Source organism: Chlamydotis macqueenii, chromosome Z (genome assembly GCF_036417535.1).
Source record: "Chlamydotis macqueenii isolate bChlMac1 chromosome Z, bChlMac1.mat, whole genome shotgun sequence".
NCBI lineage: Eukaryota > Metazoa > Chordata > Aves > Otidiformes > Otididae > Chlamydotis > Chlamydotis macqueenii.
This window is the reverse complement of record NC_141593.1, coordinates 66,454,650-66,478,284: the sequence shown is the minus strand read 5'-3', so window position 1 is coordinate 66,478,284 and position 23,635 is coordinate 66,454,650. Positions and strand designations below refer to the sequence as shown.

Sequence of the window (23,635 nt, the reverse complement as noted above, 5' to 3'; positions counted from 1 at the left end):
TATTGATCATAACAGAACTCAAGTTCAGTCCATTTAAAAAAAAAATCAGTCTAAATTTACCTTTTTAAAATTATTTTATCTATTTACTCATTTTTATGGTACTTTCAACTTCTGTAAACAGTCCTTTCCTTCCTTTGATATTTCTACTTGTTCATTTTTTTGCACCCTTCCCTTCCTGATTTTCAGCTGAGCTATTTTCAGACCTTTTAGGTACTTTTTTTTTTTTTTTACCCATCTGGTGCCAGATCTGCCAAAACAATAATAATTCTCATTATTTTGCCCCTAACTGCCTTCTCTTTGGACCACCTTCACAGCTGGCAAAGTTTTGATCTTTCATCTGCAATAAGGTAAGTAAGGACTTAAGCAGGTTATCTCCTAAGGACTGAAGTGCAACAATGAGCCACAAGACAGACCTATTCTCTCTCAAGCAAAGCTGCTTTGAAAGGACTGAAGAATACCCATAATGGAAATGAAGAGATGTTGACAAAAGATCCAATAATCCCGGGCTGCATCAAAAGAATCATGGCCAGCAGGTTAAGGGAGGTGATTCTCCCCTTCTACACTGCCCTGGTGAGACCCCACCTGGAGTACTGTGTTCAGCTCTGGAGCCCCCAACATAAGGAGGCCATGGACCAGTTGGAGGGCCACGAAGATAATCAGAGGGCTGAAGCACCTCTCATATGAATTCAGGCTGAGAGAGTTGGGGCTATTCAGCCTGGAGAAGAGGAGGCTCCGAGGAGAACTTATAGTGGCCTTCCAGTACCTAAAGGGGGCCTACAGGAAAGATGGGGAGAAACTCAACAGGGCCTGTTGTGATAGGACGAGGGGTAATGGTTTTAAAATAGAGGGAGGTAGATTCAGACTGGATATAAGGAAATTTTTTTTTTACAATGAGGGTGGTAGAACACTGGCACAGGTTGCATAGAGAGGCAGTAGATGCCCCATCCCTGGAAACATTCAAGGTCAGATTGGATGGGGCTCTGAGCAACTTCATATATTTGAAAATGTCCCTGCTCCTTGACGGGTGGTTGGACTAGATGACCTTAAAAGTCCCTTTCAACCCAAACTATTCCATTATTCTATGATTCTACGACTTGAAAGAGGATAGGAAGTTCAGCTTGCAAAATGAGATACAAGAATCTTTTTCCCCACAAGAACTTTGGTGTCACTTTAGCACTGCTCCATGCTGGCGAGCTGTACCCAGGAGATGAGCTTTGTCAGCCCCCCTGTTTGCACAGCCCTCATGCCAGCGCTGGGATTGCTCTGGCCATAGGCAGGCAGCCCACTGTGCCCAACTGGGAGAGGACCCCCATATAAGGACTATCAACTACATGTTGGGTAGGGGACCCTGCCTTGCTGTCCCCAAGACAACACGGCACAATGGAGTCCAGGGCTCCGAGGATGCACCTTCCAACTGGAAAGAGCTCAAGATGACCCTGAAGGTACTGGGCTGGGGCAGGAGTACTGGGAGCTCCAAACAGAGACCAGGGGTGATGCCCAGTTGTGTGCCCATTGCACCTGCAACAAAATCAGCTTCCCTTGCTGCCAGCTCTGCCTTTGGCACCTGCTGCACTGCAGGTGTGCAGCTGCAGCAGGATTTCTTGCTGGAGAAGACACCGCCAACATGGCCCTGGGGCTCCGGGGACCCATGGCTGTGCCCCTCAGCAGGCTGGTGCCAGCCACCCATGTGGGCTGCAGGGGGCAGGGAAAGGCACCAGGAGAAGGGGAGAAAGCAGGACCTAGACACTGTGTCAAGGAAATAGAAATGTATTTGCTTTTTCTTCAGTTAATGGAAGCTGGAGCTCTGCTAGTGTCACTGGCGGCGTGGCCTCTTGCAGGCCTGGGCAGAATCCTGGGGGCTGGGGGCCCTCCTTTTTTTGGGGCGACAGGGCCCCCCATGCGAGTCCCTTCCCCAGCGGGGAGCAGAGGGGCTGTGGCTGCCGGCCTGGGCAGAGGGACCTGCCTCCGCCGCCTGCCCTGGCTCCCTCCCGGGCTGCTCCTGCTGGGGCTGCTCCTGCTCTGCAGTGACAGGCACAGATGCGGGGCAGCCAGGACCCCCACGGCGGGCAGCCTCCGTTGGGCCAGCTTCCTCCTGCACATTGGAGCCTGCGGGTCTGCTGGAGGAGGCCAGTTGGGCGGCAGGAGTAGCCCCTCGGAAGGCAGTGGGGCTGGGGCTGGCTGCAGGGCTGTTGTCCTCCTCCCCGGGAGCACAGGGGTCCTGCTGGTCCAGGTGCCGGCGGATCTCGCTGCCGCACAGGCACACGGCGGCGGTGATGAGTTGGTGGACGAATGGCTCTGCATTGTTTGGCAGGCAGTTCCGCAGGTGCTGCACCAACACCTCCTCATCCAGGCCCCACAGGCACAGGTAGCCCACAATGGTGCCCTCCCCGGCAGCCACCTCCCACCATTGTTCCCCGAAGATCAGCCTGAGCTCTTGTCGAAGCCATGGCAGCAGGGGCCTGATGTTATCTGGGTGGCTCTCAAAAAAGTCTGCCCAGACCTCAGGAGAGAAGCCACCCACCTGAGGCCTAGGCAACAGCTCTGCGGCCCACTGCTCGTTCTGGTTGTCTTCAGCTGATAGCTCTGCGGAGTCCGGGACTTCAAACATCAAATAATCACTTTCCGACCTCACCAATGACATGACGGCTGTCGTCCTTGACCTGCACAGGGGGCAGCTTGGCTTCCGCTGTACCCAGCGCAGTGCACAGCCTATGCAAAATTGGTGGAGGCAGGGTGACATGTAGGCGACGTCCTCTTCATTGTCGCAACAGATGGGGCAGCTCCACTCACTCTCAGTGGCCATGTTCTCTGCACACTGCAGTGAGCTGAGGAGTGCTGAGGACACGGAGCTGCTCCCTTTTGCTGACAGCCCAGTGGTGAGTGTCACGTGCTGCAAAAGGGAGAGGGGCCATGGTCACTCACTGTACCAGGCAGGGAAGAGCAGGGGGAGGGATGAGAGGAGGAAGAAATGTCCAGGCCGCTCAAGACAGACACCCTCCCAGCTCCCTGAGCTCCATTGCCCACACCATCGCTGCCCCAGTGGGCCGTTTCCCCACACAGTTCACCCTTCACTGCTGCAAGTACACTGCACGGTGCTGGGCTGCCTGCACTAGGAAGGACCAGGGAAACACAGAGGATGGCTCTGGGATGGGCACCGAGAGCTGCTGATGGCAGCCCCCAAAGCACCACCCAGCACCAGAAGCCTCGCTCCACCCTCCACACCCAGAGGTGCGAGCCAGTGTGGGCCAGGCTCTGCCAGCGTCTGAAGATGAGCAGCGAGGAATGTGGGGTCACAATCTGTCACTCACTGACATCACATTCCACTGCTTGGTAACATCAGCCTCCGCTACCCAGTGATGTCACAGTAGGCCTTCTGTGCCTGCAGGTGCATGGCATGAGGAGAAAAAAATATTGTGTCTTCTGTTAATTTTCTGCTTCTCACTGCTGCTCTAGCTTGGTCACCTGCAACACCCATCTGCCACTGTGTGTCTTGTCCCCAGTCCTGACGCCTTGCAGAGGTCTCTTGTGAGGGGGAGCATGGTGGGACCAGTCAGTGTGGACTGCCCGCAGCTTCATGATGCCTCCCCAAGTTGGCTGCCTCTCCCTGTGCAATGGTAGGATTTGCAGGCAGGACCTGGGTGGCCAGCGGCCAGCCCTGGGTGAGAGTCTCCCACCCTACTAGGTTGTGATTTCCACCAGCAGGGAGAAGCCTAAAGGGGCATTTTGCTCCTGCCCCATCAACTCCCGCTGGCAATCACCACAGTGCCAGGTCCCTCTCAGCTTACCCGGTCTGCTGTGCTTCTGGTAGCAGGTGCTTCTGACTAGATATTGTACTGGTGGCCTTCAAAAGCACTTAGCAATAGAGCTTGACCCTGTATATGCTGTCGATAGGCAGGCAGGCTGACCCTGGGCTATACTGCACAGCAACCTCATGTTGACAAACAGCATGGGATGTGTTTGTCCAAGGAGACTGGCATTTCCACTAGGTACATTCTTTACAGAGCCCTGTAATACTTGGTTCTACTACTTGTCTCTCTCAGGTTCAAATCTCTGTGAGATGAGGCTATTCCTTTGCAACTGTGCATTTCTCTTTCCTGTCTGATTCTTCACAAATTGGGAAATTCAATTTGTAACAAGCTTAGAACTGTAGAATCATTTTGATTGGAAAAGGCCTTTAAGGCCACTGAGTCCAACTGTAAACCTGACACTGCCAAGTCCACCACTGAACTGTACCCAAGAGCCACATCCCCACATCTTTTAAATACCTCCAAGGATGGTGATTCAACCACTTCCCTGGGCAGCCTGATCAAGTGTTGGATAACCCTTTTGGTGAAAAAAATTTTCCTGCCTCTTGCTCTGATGTTAGGAGAACACAATACCCCTGAGTGTCAAGGAAGTATCTCAACAGGGAGAGAAAAAAAGGGGGAAAGACAGGCAGGAGAGAGAGGAGGAAGAGAAAGAGGAACAGTGAGGGAGGAAGAAAGGGAACGAAGGAAGAGAGGACAGAGGGGCCAGACCAGGGAAAGAAGCCTGTGTGCTGGGTTTGGGAGGTTTAAGGAGTGCCCAGCTTGCTCCCCATGGCCAACAGATGCTCCCTCTCCTGGGGTGCGGGTGGCTTTTTGTGGCTGCTGCCCCCCGCGCAGGTCTGCAGTGCAATCTGCAAATAGCAGCTGTAATTCAGCCCAGAGTCCTCTCCCTCTGGTGCATATTAGTGCACTGAAAACAAGGAATTCAATGAAAATTGCCCCAAGGGAAATTAGAAGTAACGTTTGTTAAAGGGTGGATGGAGGTTGGAAGAACAGTAGGCTGTTATGGAAAGGAAACGTGAAGAACAGAGTATGGTAACCTCCAGGAGGTGCTGCCACCTGTGAAATACTCTGCCTCACAGCAAAGCAGCCTGTAATCCCACTGATACAAACCCAGAATGACTTCACAGCTCTCAATGCGCATCTTGAATTGACGTAAGATGGTCAGCTGCTCTCTGATTCTGCACTTCCCTTTAATTCACAGTCAAGGACGCGTTAGACATTAAAGTCCTCTGGTTTGGATGCTGCTGCCCGCTGTCCGTGCTTTTCTGACAGCCCTCCATGTAGCAACGTTGCCCTGACCGATGTCAGACAGCAGAGAGAAACCAGAGCAGAGCAGAAGCATCTGCTGGGCAGAGAGAGGGGCTGGATGCAGGGGTAGCTGTCTTTGGTTTTCTTTCTCTCTCATAGCTATGCTATATTATGCTATGCTATACAATGCTATGCTATGCTGTGATATACTATGCTATTCTAATTCATCACCCGACTGTTTTCATGGAGATGCTCAGGTCATTTGTCTTGCCCTGGCATCATGGTGTAGCAAGCAACAGAAAGACAAGCATTTGTGTTTCATCTGACCTTACCTTCTTCCTTCTGGAGAAAGATAGGTTGACTATGGAGATGGTAAGTCTGCAAAACAAGCATGGCTTGTCTGCTGTGATCGTAAGCGGAAGTTAAGGAGACAAAAAAAAAATTGTTTCATTGTGTTGGCAGTAGAGTGAGACACAGCTAGGAGTGGGAAGCAACAAGCCCCAGTGGAGAAGGCTGTGAGTTTGCCTGGGCTACTCTGGTCCCCTCTTCTCTGGCTCTCACATCATCTCCCTATGCTTTTGCTTCCCCCTTTTATATTGCAGGCTGTGGGAACACTAATGCTTTTTTACAGCATGCCTTATAGTCTTTATAGAGCGGGGCCTTGGCTGGGCCTTTGAGGTGTTACTATAATATATGTGACTGAAGCAATTCCCAAATGCTGGTATTAGCAACACAGCTGATTTCTTTTTGTGACCACAAGATTTTCCTCATTCTGTCTCTGTGGGCATGAATGACAAGCTGATGGAATAGTGAACTCAGGGGAACATGGTGGCTGATTATATTGTAAAGTGTGGCAAAGTCTTTGGAAATAAGGATTAAATAAATCAGAGTGGGAAAATTGTCTTCTCCGCTTGCCTAAGGTGGGTAATATTGAGGGAGGTGAGTAAACCATACTTTTTCCCATTACCAGTATGATAGAAGTTTGGTTTTGTTCTGGGCATATGTGGAGGGTTTTTGTGAAAAATTTCCCAAAGAACTTTCTCAGGCTGCTATTCAACTGCAAAGAAATACTTATAATCATCCTCATTACTATTATTGTCACACCACTAGCATTACCATCACAATTATGTGTCAAAACATCCAATAGCTCTATTGTAGGAGATCCCAAAGGACATGCTGAAAAAAAAAATCCAATTTCCAATTATCCTATTGGAGTTAACATGCTCCCATTATTAGTGAGCCTGTTCTGCAGTATCTGAGAGACTGAACCCTTGTGAGAGATGTGGTCATATACATTTTTAAGATGTATATTACAACTTTCTAACACAGATGCATACTTTTGAATCAGCGAAATCATAAGGATTTCAGTCCTCAAAATGGTAAGCCCTGTCAGGTTAGATCAGTGCTACATCTGCCATAGAACTCTGACGGTAGCAGAAGGGGAGCTGTTTAGGAGAGCAGGTGCTCCTGCCACGACATGCTGACCATTACCCTTTAATTCCTCAGCATCCATAACTGTTGAATCAGGAAGGCAGCAATACAGGCTGAGAGAGTTGGGGCTGTTCAGCCTGGAGAAGAGGAGGCTCCGGGGAGACCTGATAGCGGTCTTCCAATACCTCAAGGGGGCCTACAAGAAAGATGGGGAGAGGCTGTTCAGTAGGGCCTGTTGTGATAGAACAAGGGGTAATGGGTTTAAATTAGAAGGAGGTAGGTTTAGATTAGATATTAGAAAAAAATTTTTTACAATGAGAGTTGTAGAGCACTGGAACAGGTTGCCCAGAGAGGTGGTGGATGCCCCATCCCTGGAATCGTTCAAGGCCAGGCTGGATGAGGCTCTGAGCAACCTGATCTAGTCAGGGATGTCCCTGCTTCTTGCAGGGGGGTTGGACTAGATGACCGTTGAAGGTCCCTTCCAACTCTAACTATTCTATGATTCTATGCTTGTCAAGCCTTTCGATATATGCTTATAGAACTGCCACCTGTGAATTCGCCTGATCCTTTTTTGGATCAGCTGCTACTCTCTGCCTTCAAAGAAACCTGGGAGAAGAACTTCAGGAAGATTGATACCCCCTGGGCAAGGTAGTATTTTCCTTTTATCCATTTCAAATTAATCTCCTGACGGTTTCATTGGGCTCCCCATACACCTCTAATTACACTGAGTGGTGAATAAGAATTTGATGTTTGCCTGATCCACAGCCCATTACCCCCTTTCTTAAGTATGAATACTGGAATACCTGAATGTGGCATTTATTTGGCCTGTCTTCCCTGCAGTAAGAATCAGTTTTATGCTTGTACTTGTTAGACAACAGCCCTTGTAATAAAACCTCCTCAGTTTACATGCAAGTAATTCACCATTCAAGAACAAATTGTATACTGCCTCTTCTCCTCCAGGCTCTAGAACTCATTGTCTTAGGCAGCAGTCATTTATAGCACCCAAAGATGTTCTCTCTGCACTCCATTCTTGAGAAGTCATTGAAGTAGCAGTCAGAATTCCCCTATTACTACTTGTCCAAAATTCACAGCTTTGCGAATATTACTTAGCACTTCTCAATCACTCTCTCCTTCCTGATCAAGGAGCTCAGTGGTATAACTACAAAAAGACATTTTTGGTGCCGGTGCCTGTGTCAGTGCATTGAACCTTAGTTGTATCTACATTTTAGATGGCATCTGTCTCAACTGGGTGCTCTTCTGCACCTGTGTGCTTTTCTCCAGCTTCTACTTGAAGTATTCTTCCAGAAGCCTTTGAATTTTCAGTGCAGAAAAGGGGTTTCAGTGCAGTGATCAAAGGGCAGCCTTCTCTTCTTGTTCAGGCTCCTCATCTCAGAATGCTTTCTAGTGCTTCATGGATCAAAGTCTTTCCTGTCTACATCTCATCTGGGCACTAAGACTCTGGACTTATGTGTATCCCTGGCTTCACATGTGGAATTGACAGAGTTTCACAGAATGCAAGGTCTTGATCCTGAGCCACCTGCCTGACAGACAAAACTTCCATCTGCAGGCCACCACTTACATCAGTGGTCTGAAGATGGACCAAAATAACAAGCTCTGACCCTGAAGTCTCAAATCTAGATATTGCATGACACCCGCTGCCTTTGTGTCCAGTAGCAGGTTGTATTTTAATTTCTTGAGCCCAGTTACCCAGGCCTCAAAAGATAATTTCCTGCTAGCACGAGCTGCTCCTTGCTGTCCTTTACACTCTCCATTGCCTTTAAGGTGCACTCTGATCGCAGCTCTAGGATGGGTCTCAGGTAGGAAATTTGGACAGGCCGAAAAGAGTATAATTGGCAGAGGACCGTTGCAGTACAGCTGGGACTGCCCTGCAACTCCCCTGGAGCCCTCTCTGTTTCCCCCAACTGCTGCCATTTGGAGAACTCTCCCACTGAGAGTATAAACAGGTCCTCTCCACACCAGCAGATCCTTGTGCCACAGCCACTGGTAGGAAACTGCCTCTGGGAAAGCAATCATGCACTTTGCAGCCTGCCTAATAACTACTGTAATGATGACCTTTGCGGGATCTCCACTTCCTTGTGTGCCTTAATGCACTGTTTGGGGGAAGTTTATGTTAACTGAACTTCTGTAGTTCTGTTGCTTCAGCTCTGCACCTTCCCCAGTGCAAATGGCCACAGCAGTTTCCCTCTTTGCTGTTCCTCCTGTTGCTCAGTTTCTGCTCTTTATCTTTGCCTGGGCCTGGGCGAGATCTGGCCATGCAGGCTAAACACTTGGCCTTATGATGACCACAAGACTTCAGAGAGGAAGATGGTGCTCACTTCCATTAAATAAAATTAAGCGCTCAATAATTGTATGGGTCCAGTTCTTACACGCTGCATTTTCCTTCCTGCCCGCACAGTGGGTAAGAGTGTGCCTTCTTCACATCATTTATTTTAACCCAGAGAGACTGAAGGTTCTTCAAGCTGTGTTTCTTTTTCTTCTCTATGTGTGTGTATAGAAAATTGCAATGCAATGATCTCTCAAGGGATGACTTACAGCCTAGCCATGGCACAGGCAAAAGTGAAAGAGCCAAGCCAACTTCAACATATCCCCCAGTTCTGAGGGGGAAGGGCAAGCGAGCACAGGTGGTACCTCTGAAGCCAGAGGTACCTAAAAACTGTGCTATCCTGTTTTTACTCAGAGTGCCTGGTAGAGCACAGTAAGCATTATTGCTTGGTCTAGAAAGTGTAAAGATGGACCCAAAGTACCCAGCTACTCAGCCTCAGGCATTTGCTATTGCGCTTTTTTATCTCCACAATGTACATGCAGAAGCCATTTAGTAACAATTTTTGTTCTTGCAAGTCTCTCCGTGTTGGCAGAAAAATCAGTAGATCACTCTTTGCATCCAAGTGCTGTACTATATTAATAATGTTAGAAACCAAATAGTTGGGGTTTCTTTTGAGATCTGAAAAGCAGTTTCCTGAAAAGTACAGGCGAAGGAAAATCCTGTTAGCCTTTTACCAGCCAAACTGAGAGATGAAACAGATACTGAAAATAAACCTTCCAAATGAATTTCCCAACATGTTCCCCATTCCCTGCCCCCCATGGCTTTTGAGGAGCTGAAATTAATCAGCAGCTGCCTGCTCTGTCCCAGATGGTCCCTGGGATGTGGCACCATCCTCGGACAGGTTTTCCACTGCCATCTGCTGTCCTTCAGATGCTATTTTAGCTTCTATGATGACGGCTCAGGGCTTGCGCTAAGACACGGGGCAACAGTTTTGAACCATCGCCAGTCACCACCACCTCTGAGGTGCCCAAAGCTCCATGTGCCCCCAGCTGCTGGGCAAAGTGCAGGAAAATTATCTCCTCCATCTCCCTTCTCCTTCTGCTACTCCTGGCTGCATTCACCCTCTGTTTGGTGAGCTGCTTGAGGTGAGACGAACGCCTTTATGCCTTGAAGTCCTAAGCTCATGGACAGACTTGAAACAGAAGGATCTACACTCCCCTGGTCCACTGCCTTATCTGTAAAATAGGAAAACGAACATTTCTTGCTTCAAAACCACATCAAAGGAGCTACATATTGCTGTGTTGAAACTAAATACCTGGTCAAATGCACCTTTTCCCATCTGATACTACTATCCAGGTGTCCCAGTCTGTGTGTTTACTGTCATTGTGTCAACCCGCAGACTTGCTGCATCATGTGAAAAGCATCCTTCACCTGCAAGATGTTTTTGGTGCCTCTTGAGATCCAGGGCTTGACTCTGCATTGCCCCTACTATTGGGGGAGTTTGAGACAAGGAACAGCATCTGCTGTAGAGCTTCCTTACTTTTACCACAAAATAATTGTGAGGACAGTCCTGAAAGTCCTCTCAGAGCAAGAGTGGAGGAGCAAATCTGTGTGCAGAGCTACGTAGGGTCTGCTATATCCAGCACAGTGCCAAAGAATTACCTGACTGTGCAAGTTTTGGAGGCGTGATGGCTCTGAGTTTTTCAGAATTCTCTTGTTTACACTTTATCTTCCAGTGTCGATCATTCTTTCAAGCCTGCTAAAGTTTTTCCGCTGGCTGCTGCCTGGGGAACGCTCACTGAGACTTGGGAGCTTGCATTTTATGACAGACCATCCATTTGCTATTGAGTGCTGAAGGCATACTCTGTAGTGGCTGAAGGATGTTCTTTGAGCCCTTCTGGCATAAACGCTGATTTCATGGTTGCTTGGTTGGTGCATCTGCTGCAGATGGGATTTAGTTCCTCTTCTGTTGACTGCGGAGACTGTAGGACTTTTGGCTGCCTACAGACTCAGCCTTCAACTCTTGAGGCTTTACAGTATAACTAAGGAGAGGTTTTGGGTTTTGATTGTTCTTACATGTGAGCATGGTAATCTGTAGAAAGGTGTTTTCCAAAAGGAAATTCTAGCAAGATCAAACTTCCTTTTGATATATTGTTTCAGGCATTTTGTCATGTGTTCCATATATTGCAAATAGTAACAGTTTCTAATGGAAACCAAATTGCAGTATTTTGACTGAAACGTCTCATACTTTGCTGTGGAAAAACAGTAAAAATGGGAAGAATGGAAAAATACTGTTTCCCAAAGTTCAGCTTATATTCTCGACACAAGCTGTAATACTATAGACAGTCTCAAGGTAAGATGCAGTTGCTGCTTGTGGGAACGGGATGTGATTGCCATGGACAAGGTTGACTCTGGCCTAACAGAATGTACAACATCCTTGAAATGGCGAACAGAGTGGAGGAACCGCAGCTCATCCCTGTTACCAAGACTGGCAAAGATAACTGCATAGCTGCTATCAAGGAAGATGGATCGCAACTGCTGTCTCAGCAATGATGGTGAAATCATGTCCTGTAGCTGAACTTTGCTCATTATAATGTCATTACAACACCAAAACACACCTCTGTCCCAAAAGCTACCTGCCTCCAAGGTACGACCATCCCTCACGGGAGGTGCATTCTGAATGCATTCTGAATTTCTTTTAATCTATACCTTTAAAAGTGAAGTGAGAAAAATGTACACCAATCCTAACAAAGGTATGTATGACTGGAGTCACTCAAGCTCCACCTAAAAGCAAAAACCAGGATAAAAATGGATTAAGGAAAGAGGAATATTGGGGAAGACCTCTATTGGAATGTCTGGGATCAGTCGATGGCCTGGATCTCTTCCCCCGCCCCCCCATAGGGACACCTATTGGGTAGGAGCTCTGTGTTATGTGCACTTAGATACTAACATCTTGCTAGCTATTAAAACTTAGAATAAGTTCTGACACACAGACACACACATCTATATATGTATAGTTTCAGGTCTATTTTTGCAGTTGGTATCTTATCACTGGCTGTCTTAGAACATTTATCCTGTCACAAACCTATATAATAAAATCTGTCTATCTAGAAATTTAAGTTTCCCGAAACTTTAATAATTGATGTAGGGGCTATAAGGGATTTGTCCTAGTGTCCCTGCCTGTGAAGACCCCTGGTAAGACAAACACCCTCTGACCTTGTGGGCTGCCAAGAGGGATTTGTCCCAGTAATGCTGTCAGCATAAATCTGGCAGGCTGGCCAAATTGCAAAGGGTTTGAGGAAGACCCCCTTCTCCTTAAACAGAGTGTGGCAGGCTGGTTGGGCACAAGGGTCTCATCTTTCTTGGGAAACTGACAGGCTGGTCAAATTGAAAAGAGTTCAAGGTAACACCCCTCCCTGTCCTCTACTGACACAATATGATCTTACCGTGACATTTGCCTAAAGACATTATTTTCCAGTGCATTTCAAATCTTGTGATCGTATTTTGAAATGCAAGTGGATTTCTTTCTAAGGTGGAATTTGCAAGAAGGTGGAAGTTCCCCTTGCTATACAACTTAACGAGATGTAACCCATGAGGAGCTTGGCCCAGGGATTTGTCCAAGTGATGAGTTACAGCCTCATTTTCTGGCCTGTGAATTTTCAGATTTTGGAAGGTTTTTTTTCCAGAGAAGAGCAAGTGTGGTATGGTACAAAGTGAGGCCTTTAACGTCTTACACATCCTTAACTGTGAATGAAAGGGACGTGCAGAACCAGAGCACAGCTGACCATCTTACATCAGTTCAAGACAAGCAATGACACTGAGAGCTGCAGAGTCATTCTGGGTTTGTATCAGCGGGATTACAGGCTGGTTTGATGTGAGGCAGAGTACTTCTGTTTTGCCAGTGGATGGGGTTAGCACTAAGGAGACAGACACCAAGATAAAGAAGTAAGCTTATCTTTACTTGCAGTTAAAGCAGTGATATGATATATACAATGATATTGCAAAGATAAAGCAAAATACAGTAATGCACCTAATTACTACCTATGGTTAACTACAGTGATTAAGAAAGATACAACACCACTTGCGCTGATACCACATGTTCTGGTTTTGTTAGTGAGGGGGGCCTAAGGTGGTAGCTTCTGTAGGAAACTGCTAGAAGTCGCTCCCCTTTGTTCAGTGGACTCGGCCGGGCCTAGGGCGGACCTGCTGCTGGCCAAGGCTGAGCCAATTGGTAGCAGAATGTCCCGTGATAACGCCTCTGCGATAACCTATTTAAGAAGGGGCAAACAAGGAAAAAAAAGGGAGAAGATGTGAAAGAGCTGAGCAGGGGCAGAGAGGGGGAAGCGCGAGCCTTGTGGGCCCTGCAGGCCTCACCCTCTGGCCTCTCGCCGGGCAGCCAACTGGGCCCAACTCGGCCCAGCCCGGCTGCAAGAAGTGGAGAGGAGATGAGAAGTGAATAAGATGTAAAAAGTATCCTGAGAGGCGTCTGCCAGCCTGTTGTGAGGAACGGCTGCAGACACCAAGGTCAGTGAAGAAGGAAGGGGAAAGTAATGCGGCTCCTGGCCAAGATTCCCCTGCAGCCTGTGGTGACAACCGTGGTGGAGCAGGTTGTCCCCCTGCAGCCCCATGGAGGTCCACGGAGGAGCAGAGATCCACCTGAAGCCCGTGGAGGACCCCACGCCGGAGCAGGTGGAGGCCTGAAGGAGGCTGTGGCCCGTGGAGGGCCCACTCGGGCAGCTGTTCTGGAGGGACTGCACCCCATGGAAGAGATGACCCACGCCAGTGCAGTTTCACGAAAGACTGTGGCCCATGGGAGGGACCCCACCCTGGACCAGGGGAGGAATGCGAGGAGTTCTTCCCCCAACAACGAAGCAGCGGTGTAAAGCAACATGTGATGAACTGACCGCAACCCCCATCCCTCTTCCCCCCTGTGCCGCTCTGGGGCGGGGGGGAAGGTAGTAGAGATAATGTTAAGCCCGGGAAGAGTGAGGGGTGGGGGAAGGTTATCTTGTTCCCTGTCTCATTCTCCTGCTAGTTTTAGAAATAAATGCATAGTTTTCCCCAAGTCGAGTCTGTTTTGCCCGTGACAGTAATTTTAAGGATTTCTCCCTGTCCTTATCTCAAACCTCGAGCCCTTTTTCTTATATCATCTCCCCCTGTTCTCTCGAGGGTGGGGGGAGTGAGAGAGAGACTGCGTAGTCTGGTCCCGATCGGGGCTGAACTATGAGACCACAACACCATCATCAACATACGCAGTCACTGGGGAGCCCTGGTTACAGTGAGGATTTGGAGAGCCTATCCCAGCAATTAGGAGGTCCTATGCAGTGCTACAATAGAATGTGAGGTCTCCAAAATTGCTGCAAGAGAGTCCAGCCTTTTATAGTGCTAAAAAAAAAAAACCCTTTTCTTTTACTATTCTAAAATGTGGAACCACCTGGTTTCAGCTACCCTGTTGCCCCCCCTGTAGAGCTTGGCCAGAGCTCAAAAGAGGAAAGAAGGGAGTTGCTGTGATGTAACGCTTCTCTCTTGCATATCTTCTGGTTTTTTTCTTACACAAGGCTAAGGAGTTGTTATCCATTCTTATGATGTAGTTTCTCACATTCTGTCTATAGTGAAGTTATAATTAAAACAACAGAAACAACAGAATCCTGCTGAACATAGCGATGCGATACGGATCATCCATGGGTCAACTCTGCTAATCAGGCCTGGTCACTTCAGTTGGTCCTTTGACCCATGGAATACCTGTATCCTAACTAATTATTATTAACAACCAGTATTACAGTACTAATTGTGATTCACTTATTTGTACAATTTAAATGTGATATTAAAATCATCTTGCGGATTTTAGATCAGGCTCACAGGCATTTCCCTCTGCCCCTCTATCAATTTTGGCTCATCAAGCATAGCTACCATTTGCATTCCCTTTAAAACATGCTTAATCGATTGCATGAAGCAAGGAATCAAACACAGAATAAAAATCAAGCCACTGGTTGTGCAAAGGAGAAAGAAAAGTACATGTTTAACCCATGGTCCCCCTGGCAACCATGAAAAACATATCCAACTGCCAACCTTTCCATGTTTGAATGGGTACATGAGCCAACTTTCTGATGTTTTTTGTTAATTCCACAGGTGGCAGCACCTCCTGGAGGTTACCATACTCTGTTCTTCACGTTTCCTTTCCATAACAGCCTACTGTTCTTCCAACCTCCACCCACCCTTTAACAAATGTTGCTTCTAACTTCCCTTGGGGCAATTTTCATTGAATTCCTCATTTTTAGTGTGCTAATACGCACCAGAGGGAGAGGACTCTGGGCTGAATTACAGCTGCTATTTGCAGATTGCACTGCAGAGCTGCGCAGGGGGCAGCAGCCACCAAAGGCCACCCGCACCCCAGGAGAGGGAGCATCTGTTGGCCATGGGGAGCAAGCTGGGCACTCCTTAAACCTCCCAAACCCAGCACACAGGCTTCTTTCCCTGGTCTGGCCCCTCTGTCCTCTCTTCCTTCGTTCCCTTTCTTCCTCCCTCACTGTTCCTCTTTCTCTTCCTCCTCTCTCTCCTGCCTGTCTTTCCCCCTTTTTTTCTCTCCCTGTTGAGATACTTCCTTGACACTCGGTGATACTGTGTTCTCCTAACATCAGAGCAAGAGGCAGTGCTGTGTCAAAAAAAGCCCTTGTCTCATATCAATACATTAATGTTCCAAAAGCCTTTTCCCTCCTGTTTTGATTTCTTATAGAAATAAAATCCTGCTCCTCAGTTTTTGGTATCCTCCATATCAAATAATATCAACACACTTTCTTTTCTGTAATTATTGATAAAGAATACTCATTTGCAGTAAGGAATGAACAAATCTGCTGTGTTTGGCATCATGAAAATCTGTGTACATAAATTTAAGAAAGAATCAACAGGTAGATCTTGTAACCGATCGCATAGAACCAATCACACCCTGAACAAGAAGGTTCCTGCCTCAACCGGGAATACTCCACCATGTGGAGACCTCTCAGATGCCCTGTCACACATTGCTGGCAGGACGGTTGTGACAACCATCCTGTGGGAGCACTCCAACGAAACGCATTCAGCTACGAAACATGTACCTCAGCAATGCAGGCTGTTGAAGGGACGGCATCCTGCTGTATTGCATCTCATTTGCTGCACTGCAAGCTGGATAGTGTCTCACGGTGAGAGGTGAAGGCTAGGAAAATATTTAGGAAGTCCTGTTCAACAGCCTCTATTGATAACCAAACACACAATTAACAGCAGTGGAATTGAGGAACATGGTATTCCAATATCCTGGTTTTATTTAGTGAGGGGGGCTACGGTGCCAGCTTCTGTAAGAAGCAGCTGAAAGTTTCCCCTTTGTCCAGTGGACTCGGCCGGGCCTAGGGCGGACATGCTGCTGGCCAAGGCCAAGCCAATTGGTGACAGAATGTTCGCTGAGAACACCTTTGCCATAACTTATTTCAGTGAAAAAAACATGAAGAAGAAGATGTGAAGAAGCAGAAGCAGGGGCAGAGAGGGGGAGGTGTGATCTTCCTGGGCCTTGCAGCCCTCATCCTCTGGCCTCCCTCCAGGCAGCCAACTGGGCCCAACTCGGCCAAGCCCAGCTGCAAGAAGTGGAGAGAAGATATGAAGAGAACCTGAGAGGCGTCTGCCTGAGCCGGTTGTGAAGAATTTCTTGTGAGAGGACGGCTGCAGGCGCCAAGGCCAGTGAAGAAGGAGGGGGAGCAGTGATGCTGCTCCCGGCAGAGATTCCCCTGCAGCCCGTGGTGCAGCCCGTGGTGAGGCCGGCTGTGCCCCTGCAGCCCATGGAGGCCCACGCAGGAGCAGAGATCCACCTGCAGCCCGGGGAGGATCCCACACCGGGGCAGGCGGATGCCTGAAGGAGGCTGTGGCCCGTGGAGGGCCCGTGCTGGGGGAGCCGGTTCCTGAGGGACTGCACCCCATGGAAAAGGACCCTGTGCTGGAGTAGTTCACGAAGGACTGTAGCCCTGGGAGGGACTCCACGCTGGAGCAGGGAAGGAATGTGAGGAGGAAGGAGTGGCATAAAGCCGAACTAACCATGACTCCCATTCCCTCTTCCCCCCTGTGCTGCTCGAGGGGAGAAGGTGGTAGAGACAATGTTAAGCACGGGAAGAGGGAGGGGTGGAGGGAAGTTGTCTTGTTCTCTTTTTCATTATCCTGCTTTCGTTTGAATAATAAAAAAAAATAGTTTTCCCCAAGTCAAGTCTGTTTTGCCCATAACGGTAACTTCAATGATCTCTCCCCATCCTTATCTCAAAGCTCAAGCCTTTTTTCTTCTACTATCTCTCCCTATTCTCTCTGAGGGTGGGGGGAGTGAGAGACTGCGTAGTCTGGTCCCGATTGGGGCTAAACTACGACATCCAATTAAGAATAGTTTCTGCACATAAAACATGGATGCAAAAGGCAGTCGAATTGCATTAAATCATTGTGTTGCACACCAGTGATGCTCACCAGACTACTTCCATATGTATCCTGGTTCTTGTCCCCTGGTGAGGGAGAAGGTGAGTGGGTCAAAGCAATCTGGGAGAGAAATATGGAGGAGCTGCCAGGGCACACCAAGTGCTGCCTTTGACAGCCCGTAGCAGAAAGCGGGGGAGCCCAGAGTGCTGGCCAGCAGCGCTGGGCTGTGGGGAGGGCCTGTGGGAGTTGGTCCTGCAGCCTCTGAGGAAGGCACGAGGTGTTGGCCAGTGAACCCTCTTGCCATATATGCCTGGAGACATCTGCCACAGCCACAGCCAGAGCGACGTGACGGGGCCCCAGGAAGACAGGGCGGAGGCCTCGGTGACTGGCGTGAAACACCGATGCCGAGAACAAGACAAGAGATGGAGGGGATGGAGCGGGCAGTGGCGTTCTGGTAAGCCCAGACACGTGTGCCGGGGCCGCAGCGCTGCCAGGGCAAGCGCTGTGGATGAGGACAGCCTGTCGTGGTGTCCCTGACCAGTGGACAGCGACTTCACCAAGCGATGGGTTCCGATGCCATCGAGTCCCCAATTTTGTAAACAGGTTTTGTTGTCACCAAGGGATGGACAGAGACGTGTCCAGGTGACGGATTCTGATGTCACCTAGCAACGGCTTGGAATGTCCCTGAGCAACGGATTGTGACCAGGAGACCCTCAGCGGGTGCTGAGTCTCAGCCGGTCGGCTCGTGCCTGGACTCCAGCTGAGCAGCTGGCGAGGCTGGAGTGCTGAGCGAGGCCTTTGGTGCTGGTGTCGTGCTCGGGGAGTTGTCCGTTGCAGCTCTCCGTGTGCGACCCCAGAGCCGCTGAAGGATTTTCCCCGGCCCTGCCAGGTTCAGGCAGCCGGGATACCCAGAAGGTGTGCTCGCAGCAGCAGAGGTGAGCTGGCCAGGGAGGTGGGAGGGTTTCCTTCTTGAGGGACCTGGGCATTTCTTCCACCTCTCCATGGCCAACCAACGACGGTAGCCTCTCTTCCTTTCCTAGCGTGACACCCGCTGCTGCAGCACCAGGGAGAGGGAGCGGCTCAACATCCCCAGCTCCCCCCAGCCCACTGCACCGGTGGAGAGCATGGCCACAGAGCTGAAGGACCGCTGTCCAATATGCCTGGACAGCTGGGAGGAGCCCAGCTACGTGATGCCATGCCTCCACCAGTTCTGCTACCTGTGCATCTTGCAGTGGGCTGAAAGCAAACCCGAGTGCCCCCTCTGCAAGAGGAGGATCCTCTCCATCTTGCACTCGGTGCGGGCGGACGATGACTACATGGAGCACGTCATTACACCACTGGGGACATCGTCAGTCATTGTCCGCCAGGCGGCAGGAGCTCCCGGACCCCAGGGCGCCCACCAGCTCCATCGCCGTGGGGCAGCCCAAGGGCGGGTGGCAGAAGGGGTGCCCAGGCGTCCTGCGGGCAGCTTCCAGCCCCCAAACTGGCTGAGCCATTTTGAGAACCACCCAACGCTCTTCCAGACCCTGCAGTCCTGGGTCCATCAGGAGCTGGAGGAGCTCTTTGGCAACAGGGTGCTGGAGGCAGCCACGGCGGAGGACACCAACACAGGCATCCCCACCAACAGCAGGAGGGACGCAGAGCTGCCGGTCCAGATGCTGGGAGGCTCCCTCCAAAACCGCACGGTGACAAGTGCACAACAGCGGGCACATGTCGCCGTGCAAGGGCCCAGCGGAGAGGCCCATCGTCCCCTGGGCCGGCAGGATGCCCATGCTGCCAGGGGGCGGGAGGGCAGCCCCGCAGGTGCTCCCGGCCCTGCTGCCTCCCCAAGAGGGTGTCTCGCCCCCAGCACAGCCCCGTCTGGCAGCCCTGCGAGATCCAGTGGGGAGGAGCTCCCTGGCACCTTGTCCACTGCCACTGGCGGGAGTCCTGGCAGCCACCCCTCTGCTCCCATTGCCATCTCCGTGGAGCAGGAAGAGGCCCGGGTGCAGCCACGGGAGCCTGTGCCCGGGCCCTCCACTTCCAGCCCGGGCAGTCAACGCTCCCCTCGGGGGCCACAGCGACCCCCAAAGAGGAAGACTGGCAGCTCCGAGGCCTCTCCGCACAACAAGAAACCAGCACCACGCCTGTGACCATGGAGGGTGCCTCGGGGGATGACCCAAACAGGACTGTGCCATCTGCTGGGACATCTGCCAGCCCTCAAGGGCTCCCAGCCCCCTAAACCCAATTATCCAAGTAAAATAAATGCATTGAAACTACAGAAAAAGTCTCAGTGTCACTAACAGTGCAGGTGGCCTTGCTATCCTCGCACTTTTTTAGTTGTTTTGCCGAGTGGGCTGGGATGTAACGCTGAGGGCTCCTTCTACGTGTGCCCCGTACTATTTCACTGTTCCCCGCAAAGCAGGTGCTCCTCAGATCCGGGCCTGCACCTCTGCAGCTGGTTCCAGGCAGAAGTTTCCAGCTGGGGGCTCTCCAGGGCCAGCGCGTGCCCCACCACTCACCACGCCAGGCCTGGTCTCCTCAGCTCCTCCTCCTCCTCCTCTGCTCCCCTGTCCCAGAGCTCTGCTCTCCTACCACCTGCACTGCCCAGCGCAGCCGCGCCACGGCAGCAAACAAATCCTTCATCCTGCGTGCAGTCACCGCTTGGTGCTGCTCTCTGCATCGAGGAGAGGAAGAGGAGAGGGAGGTGCTGAGCTCTTCCCCCTGGGATCCAGCGACGGGCTGCATGGCAGTGCTTCAAAGCGTCATCAGAGGAGGTTCAGACTTGACATCAGGACACCTTTCTTTACCAAGAGGGTGGTCAGACACTGGAACAGGCTCCCCAGAGCCAGGTGGCCGATGCCCCGTGCCTGTCAGTGCCTTCAAAGGAGCTACTTGGACAAGGCCCTTCACAACAGGCTTTACCTTCTGGCCAGGCCTGGAGTGCTCATTGCCATCGAGTCCCTGAGCGACAGGTTCTGTTGTTACTGAGGGATGGACTTCCCACTACATCACTTTACAATCACATCACAGTTACGATCACTGTTGTGGTCTTGCGCGTCTTCAGGCAGATTTTTAATCCATTTTTTGAGATTTTATACTGTCATTCAGTTTCCAGGTACAGTGTTAGTCATGTTTGTTGTTTATTTCACGATGAGCTCCAGAGAACATTCCACTATCTTTTTTTTTTATCTGTGACCTTTTAACTCCTTCAAAATCAAGCATAAAAATTTGTTGCTGTAAGCTTTCTTTTTTGTGTGTGTGTCAATTTAGAAACTTTCAATATTTAGAAAATAGGCTTTGCATAAAGAAAAATGTAGATCTGTCTTATTTGTATGACAAGGAATTTGTTAGTGACAATCGAGGCTAGTTTTAAGTCATGATTTTGTTTTTTATCCTAACTCAACATCTCAAACAAACAACTTTTGTTTAAAGAGAAGTGAATCTGCAAACAATAAATTAGGGACTTAAACCAGATGATCTGACTTAAATAGCTTTTTGAGACTTACATGTTATCTAGCTATTATTTCTGAACTGCTTCTCTTGTATTGACCAGGATGAAGAAGTCCAGTAGGAGGATTAACGCATCAAAATCTCAACACATCTTCCATTGGCAACAACAAGCAAAGCTGTGAAAAGATGAGGAAAGGAATGTACCTGTTTAGACTGCCTTCACCAGCTGAAATATGGTGTCTTTAGTCTGACCTAAATCACATGAAAAAGACAGGTAGAGACCATTTCAGACTGCTCAGACACATGCATTTATACCAACACTTTTATAATTTAGCCACACCATAGTTTTGGCTTAAATGGTTCCACTTTGTATGCAAACTAAACAAAAGAGTACTGTTTCTTTTAGTTGTTTTCCAGTACAAATGGCAAACTGGAAGACAGACAGGAAGGCCAAGCGTATGGATAGTGATTAACATTGACTGTTCATTGAAGGTTTCTGAATACCACAACTAGAGTCACATTTCACATTTACGAAACACAAAAGTAAATAGCGAATGTGCCATTTTCCTGTGCCCGATGAACTGATTTTTTTTTCTCTGTTACCATGGATGCTGTAAAGTTTATCATACTGCTATGGCACCTCAGCTCTAAAGAGTGGTTGCTGATTCTCCAAGTCTCCTCTTAGTATGAGTCTGTCTAGCTGGGTTTCTTTGACACTCCTTCTCATTTACTTTCTCACTGAGGTTGAAGCAACAGTGCAACGTTTTCTTTCAAAATCAGTTTTCTTTGGAAGACAAAGTACAAGGGGAATAGTGCTGAACAGCCTCTACAATCTTGTAACTACTTGGAAAAACTTTTTTTTTTTTTTAACATCACCTAGAATGTGACCTGAATTTTCCCCCACATCAAATTGGATTATAATAGGAAAATAGAGTGAATAAGATTTTAACTTCTATTACACTGACCATGGGAAGGATTCATTTTCCTTAGTATCTTGTAATACTTTTTATGATTTACAAAAGCTGGTATTCAAATGAGCTATATGTTTTTGCAGATTCTTTTGTAGGTTTCTACTTGATTATTTCTTTTTCCAATTAGAAGCCACACACAATTTTTCCTGCCTGGTACCATTTGCAAAGACCAGGAATTAAGCAAAATGATCCATAAGAGAGCACTTGATTTTCTTTTTTTTTTTTTAAAAAAAGCTCTAAAATGTTAGTATGTGCGCATTTGATTAAGCAGATGGTGCATGCTGACGCAATACCCTGCTAACTCCCCCCATGCACACAATTTCCTCTTCAGTAGAAAAGAATTGTGTGGGAGTGAAAGGAAGTAATTTAATCTGAAGAGCCCTATTTCTTTTGTTTGGGTATGTGTTGGTTTTGTTTAGTGCAGGGCAGGGGAGGAGGGGTGGTGGCTACAGTGGCAGCTTCTGCAAGAAGCTGCTAGAAGTTTCCCCTTTATCCGAAGGACTTGACTGGGTCTAGAGCGACGAGTTGCTGGTCAGGGCTGAGCCAACTGGTGAAGCTTGTTCAGTGACAATGCCTCTGTGATAAAGTGAAAAAAAAAAAAGAGTGAAGGAGCAGAAGCGGGGGCAGAGAGGGGGAGGCAGGAGCCTCCTGGGCCTTGCAGGCCTCATCCTCTGGCCTCCCTCCGGGCAGCCAACTGGGCCCAACTTGGCCCGGCCCGGCTGCAGGAAGTGGAGAGGAGAGGAGATGTGAAGAGATCCCGAAAGGCGTCTGCCTGAGCTGGTTGTGAAGAATTTCTTGTGAGAGGAACGGCTGCAGACGCCAAGGTCAGTGAAGAAGGAGGGGAGCAGTGATGCTGCTCCCGGCAGAGATTCCCCTGCAGCCCGTGGTGCAGCCCATGGTGAGGCCGGCTGTGCCCCTGCAGCCCATGGAGGCCCACGGAGGAGCAGAGATCCACCTGCAGCCCGGGGAGGACCCCACACCGGGGCAGACGGATGCCTGAAGGAGGCTGTGGCCCATGGAGGGCCTGTGCTGGGGGAGCCGGTTCCTGAGGGACTGCACCTCATGGAAAAGGATCCTGTGCTGGAGTAGTTCACGAAGGACTGTAGCCCTGGGAGGGACTCCACGCTGGAGCAGGGAAGGAACGTGAGGAGGAAGGAGTGGCATAAAGCCGAACTAACCATGACTCCCATTCCCTCTTCCCCCCTGTGCTGCTCGAGGGGAGAAGGTGGTAGAGACAATGTTAAGCACGGGAAGAGGGAGGGGTGGAGGGAAGTTGTCTTGTTCTCTTTTTCATTATCCTGCTTTCGTTTGAATAATAAAAAAAAATTAGTTTTCCCCAAGTCAAGTCTGTTTTGCCCATAATGGTAACTTCAATGATCTCTCCCCATCCTTATCTCAAAGCTCAAGCCTTTTTTCTTCTACTATCTCTCCCTATTCTCTCTGAGGGTGGGGGGAGTGAGAGAGAGACTGTGTAGTCTGGTCCCGATTGGGGCTGAACTACGACATCCAATTAAGAATAGTTTCTGCACATAAAACATGAATGCAAATGGCAGTCGAATTGCATTAAATCATTGTGTTGCACACCAGTGATGCTCATCAGACTACTTCCATATCCTGGTTCTTGTCCCCTGGTTGGGGAGAAGGTGAGTGGGTCAAAGCAATCTGCATAGTACTGCAAAGTAAAACCACCTTATGCTTACATAAGATCTTGCCCCGAGGTTTGTAACATGGACTTTTAAATACAAATAATGAATCTTTTGAGAGCTGCTACTGTCAGGTAACCAGAGTATTTCCTAAGCTGAGATGAGTTGCCACTTGCCCTCATGTCTCACGCACACCACTTACCCGATCAAGATCAGCAGCACCCTCAGTATGCACACATGGTAACGTTACTTTTCTGGAACTTGATTCAACAACTATGGAAGTCAAGGGGAGGAATGTGAGAGAAAGACTTTCCATCTGTCTCATTTAGGGCTTATGTTAAACTTTTGGTTTCACCTCATCCCTGCAGGACCACTCCTCCACTAAGCTATATAGAAAAA

At 49.2% G+C, this 23,635-nt stretch overlaps 2 protein-coding genes across 2 annotated transcripts; one reads left to right on the top strand and one right to left on the bottom strand.

Moving 5' to 3' along the window:
* Positions 1-1,813: 1,813 nt before the first annotated feature.
* Positions 1,814-2,803, bottom strand: LOC147596383 (E3 ubiquitin-protein ligase Topors-like). Its single transcript, XM_086771221.1, has one exon. The coding sequence runs from the start codon at positions 2,801-2,803 to the stop codon at positions 1,814-1,816; it is 990 nt and encodes a 329-aa protein (XP_086627347.1).
* A 14,693-nt stretch (positions 2,804-17,496) lies between these two features.
* LOC147596382 (uncharacterized) lies at positions 17,497-19,322 on the top strand. Its single transcript, XM_086771367.1, has 3 exons — positions 17,497-17,571; positions 18,231-18,756; positions 18,802-19,322. The coding sequence occupies exons 1-3, from the start codon at positions 17,497-17,499 to the stop codon at positions 19,320-19,322; spliced, it is 1,122 nt and encodes a 373-aa protein (XP_086627493.1).
* The last annotated feature ends 4,313 nt before the right edge of the window (positions 19,323-23,635 follow it).

What these genes read in the sequence shown, in the direction of transcription:
- LOC147596383 (XM_086771221.1), bottom strand. Translation starts at nt 2,803, where the DNA reads ATGGCCACTGAGAGTGAGTGGAGCTGCCCCATCTGTTGCGACAATGAA.
- LOC147596382 (XM_086771367.1), top strand. Translation starts at nt 17,497, where the DNA reads ATGCCTGGAGACATCTGCCACAGCCACAGCCAGAGCGACGTGACGGGG. An exon ending in AAGACAGGGCGGAGGCCTCG is followed by an intron (nt 17,572 to 18,230) that starts GTGACTGGCGTG and finishes TTCCTTTCCTAG; the next exon opens with CGTGACACCCGCTGCTGCAG. An exon ending in GGAGCTGGAGGAGCTCTTTG is followed by an intron (nt 18,757 to 18,801) that starts GCAACAGGGTGC and finishes ACACCAACACAG; the next exon opens with GCATCCCCACCAACAGCAGG.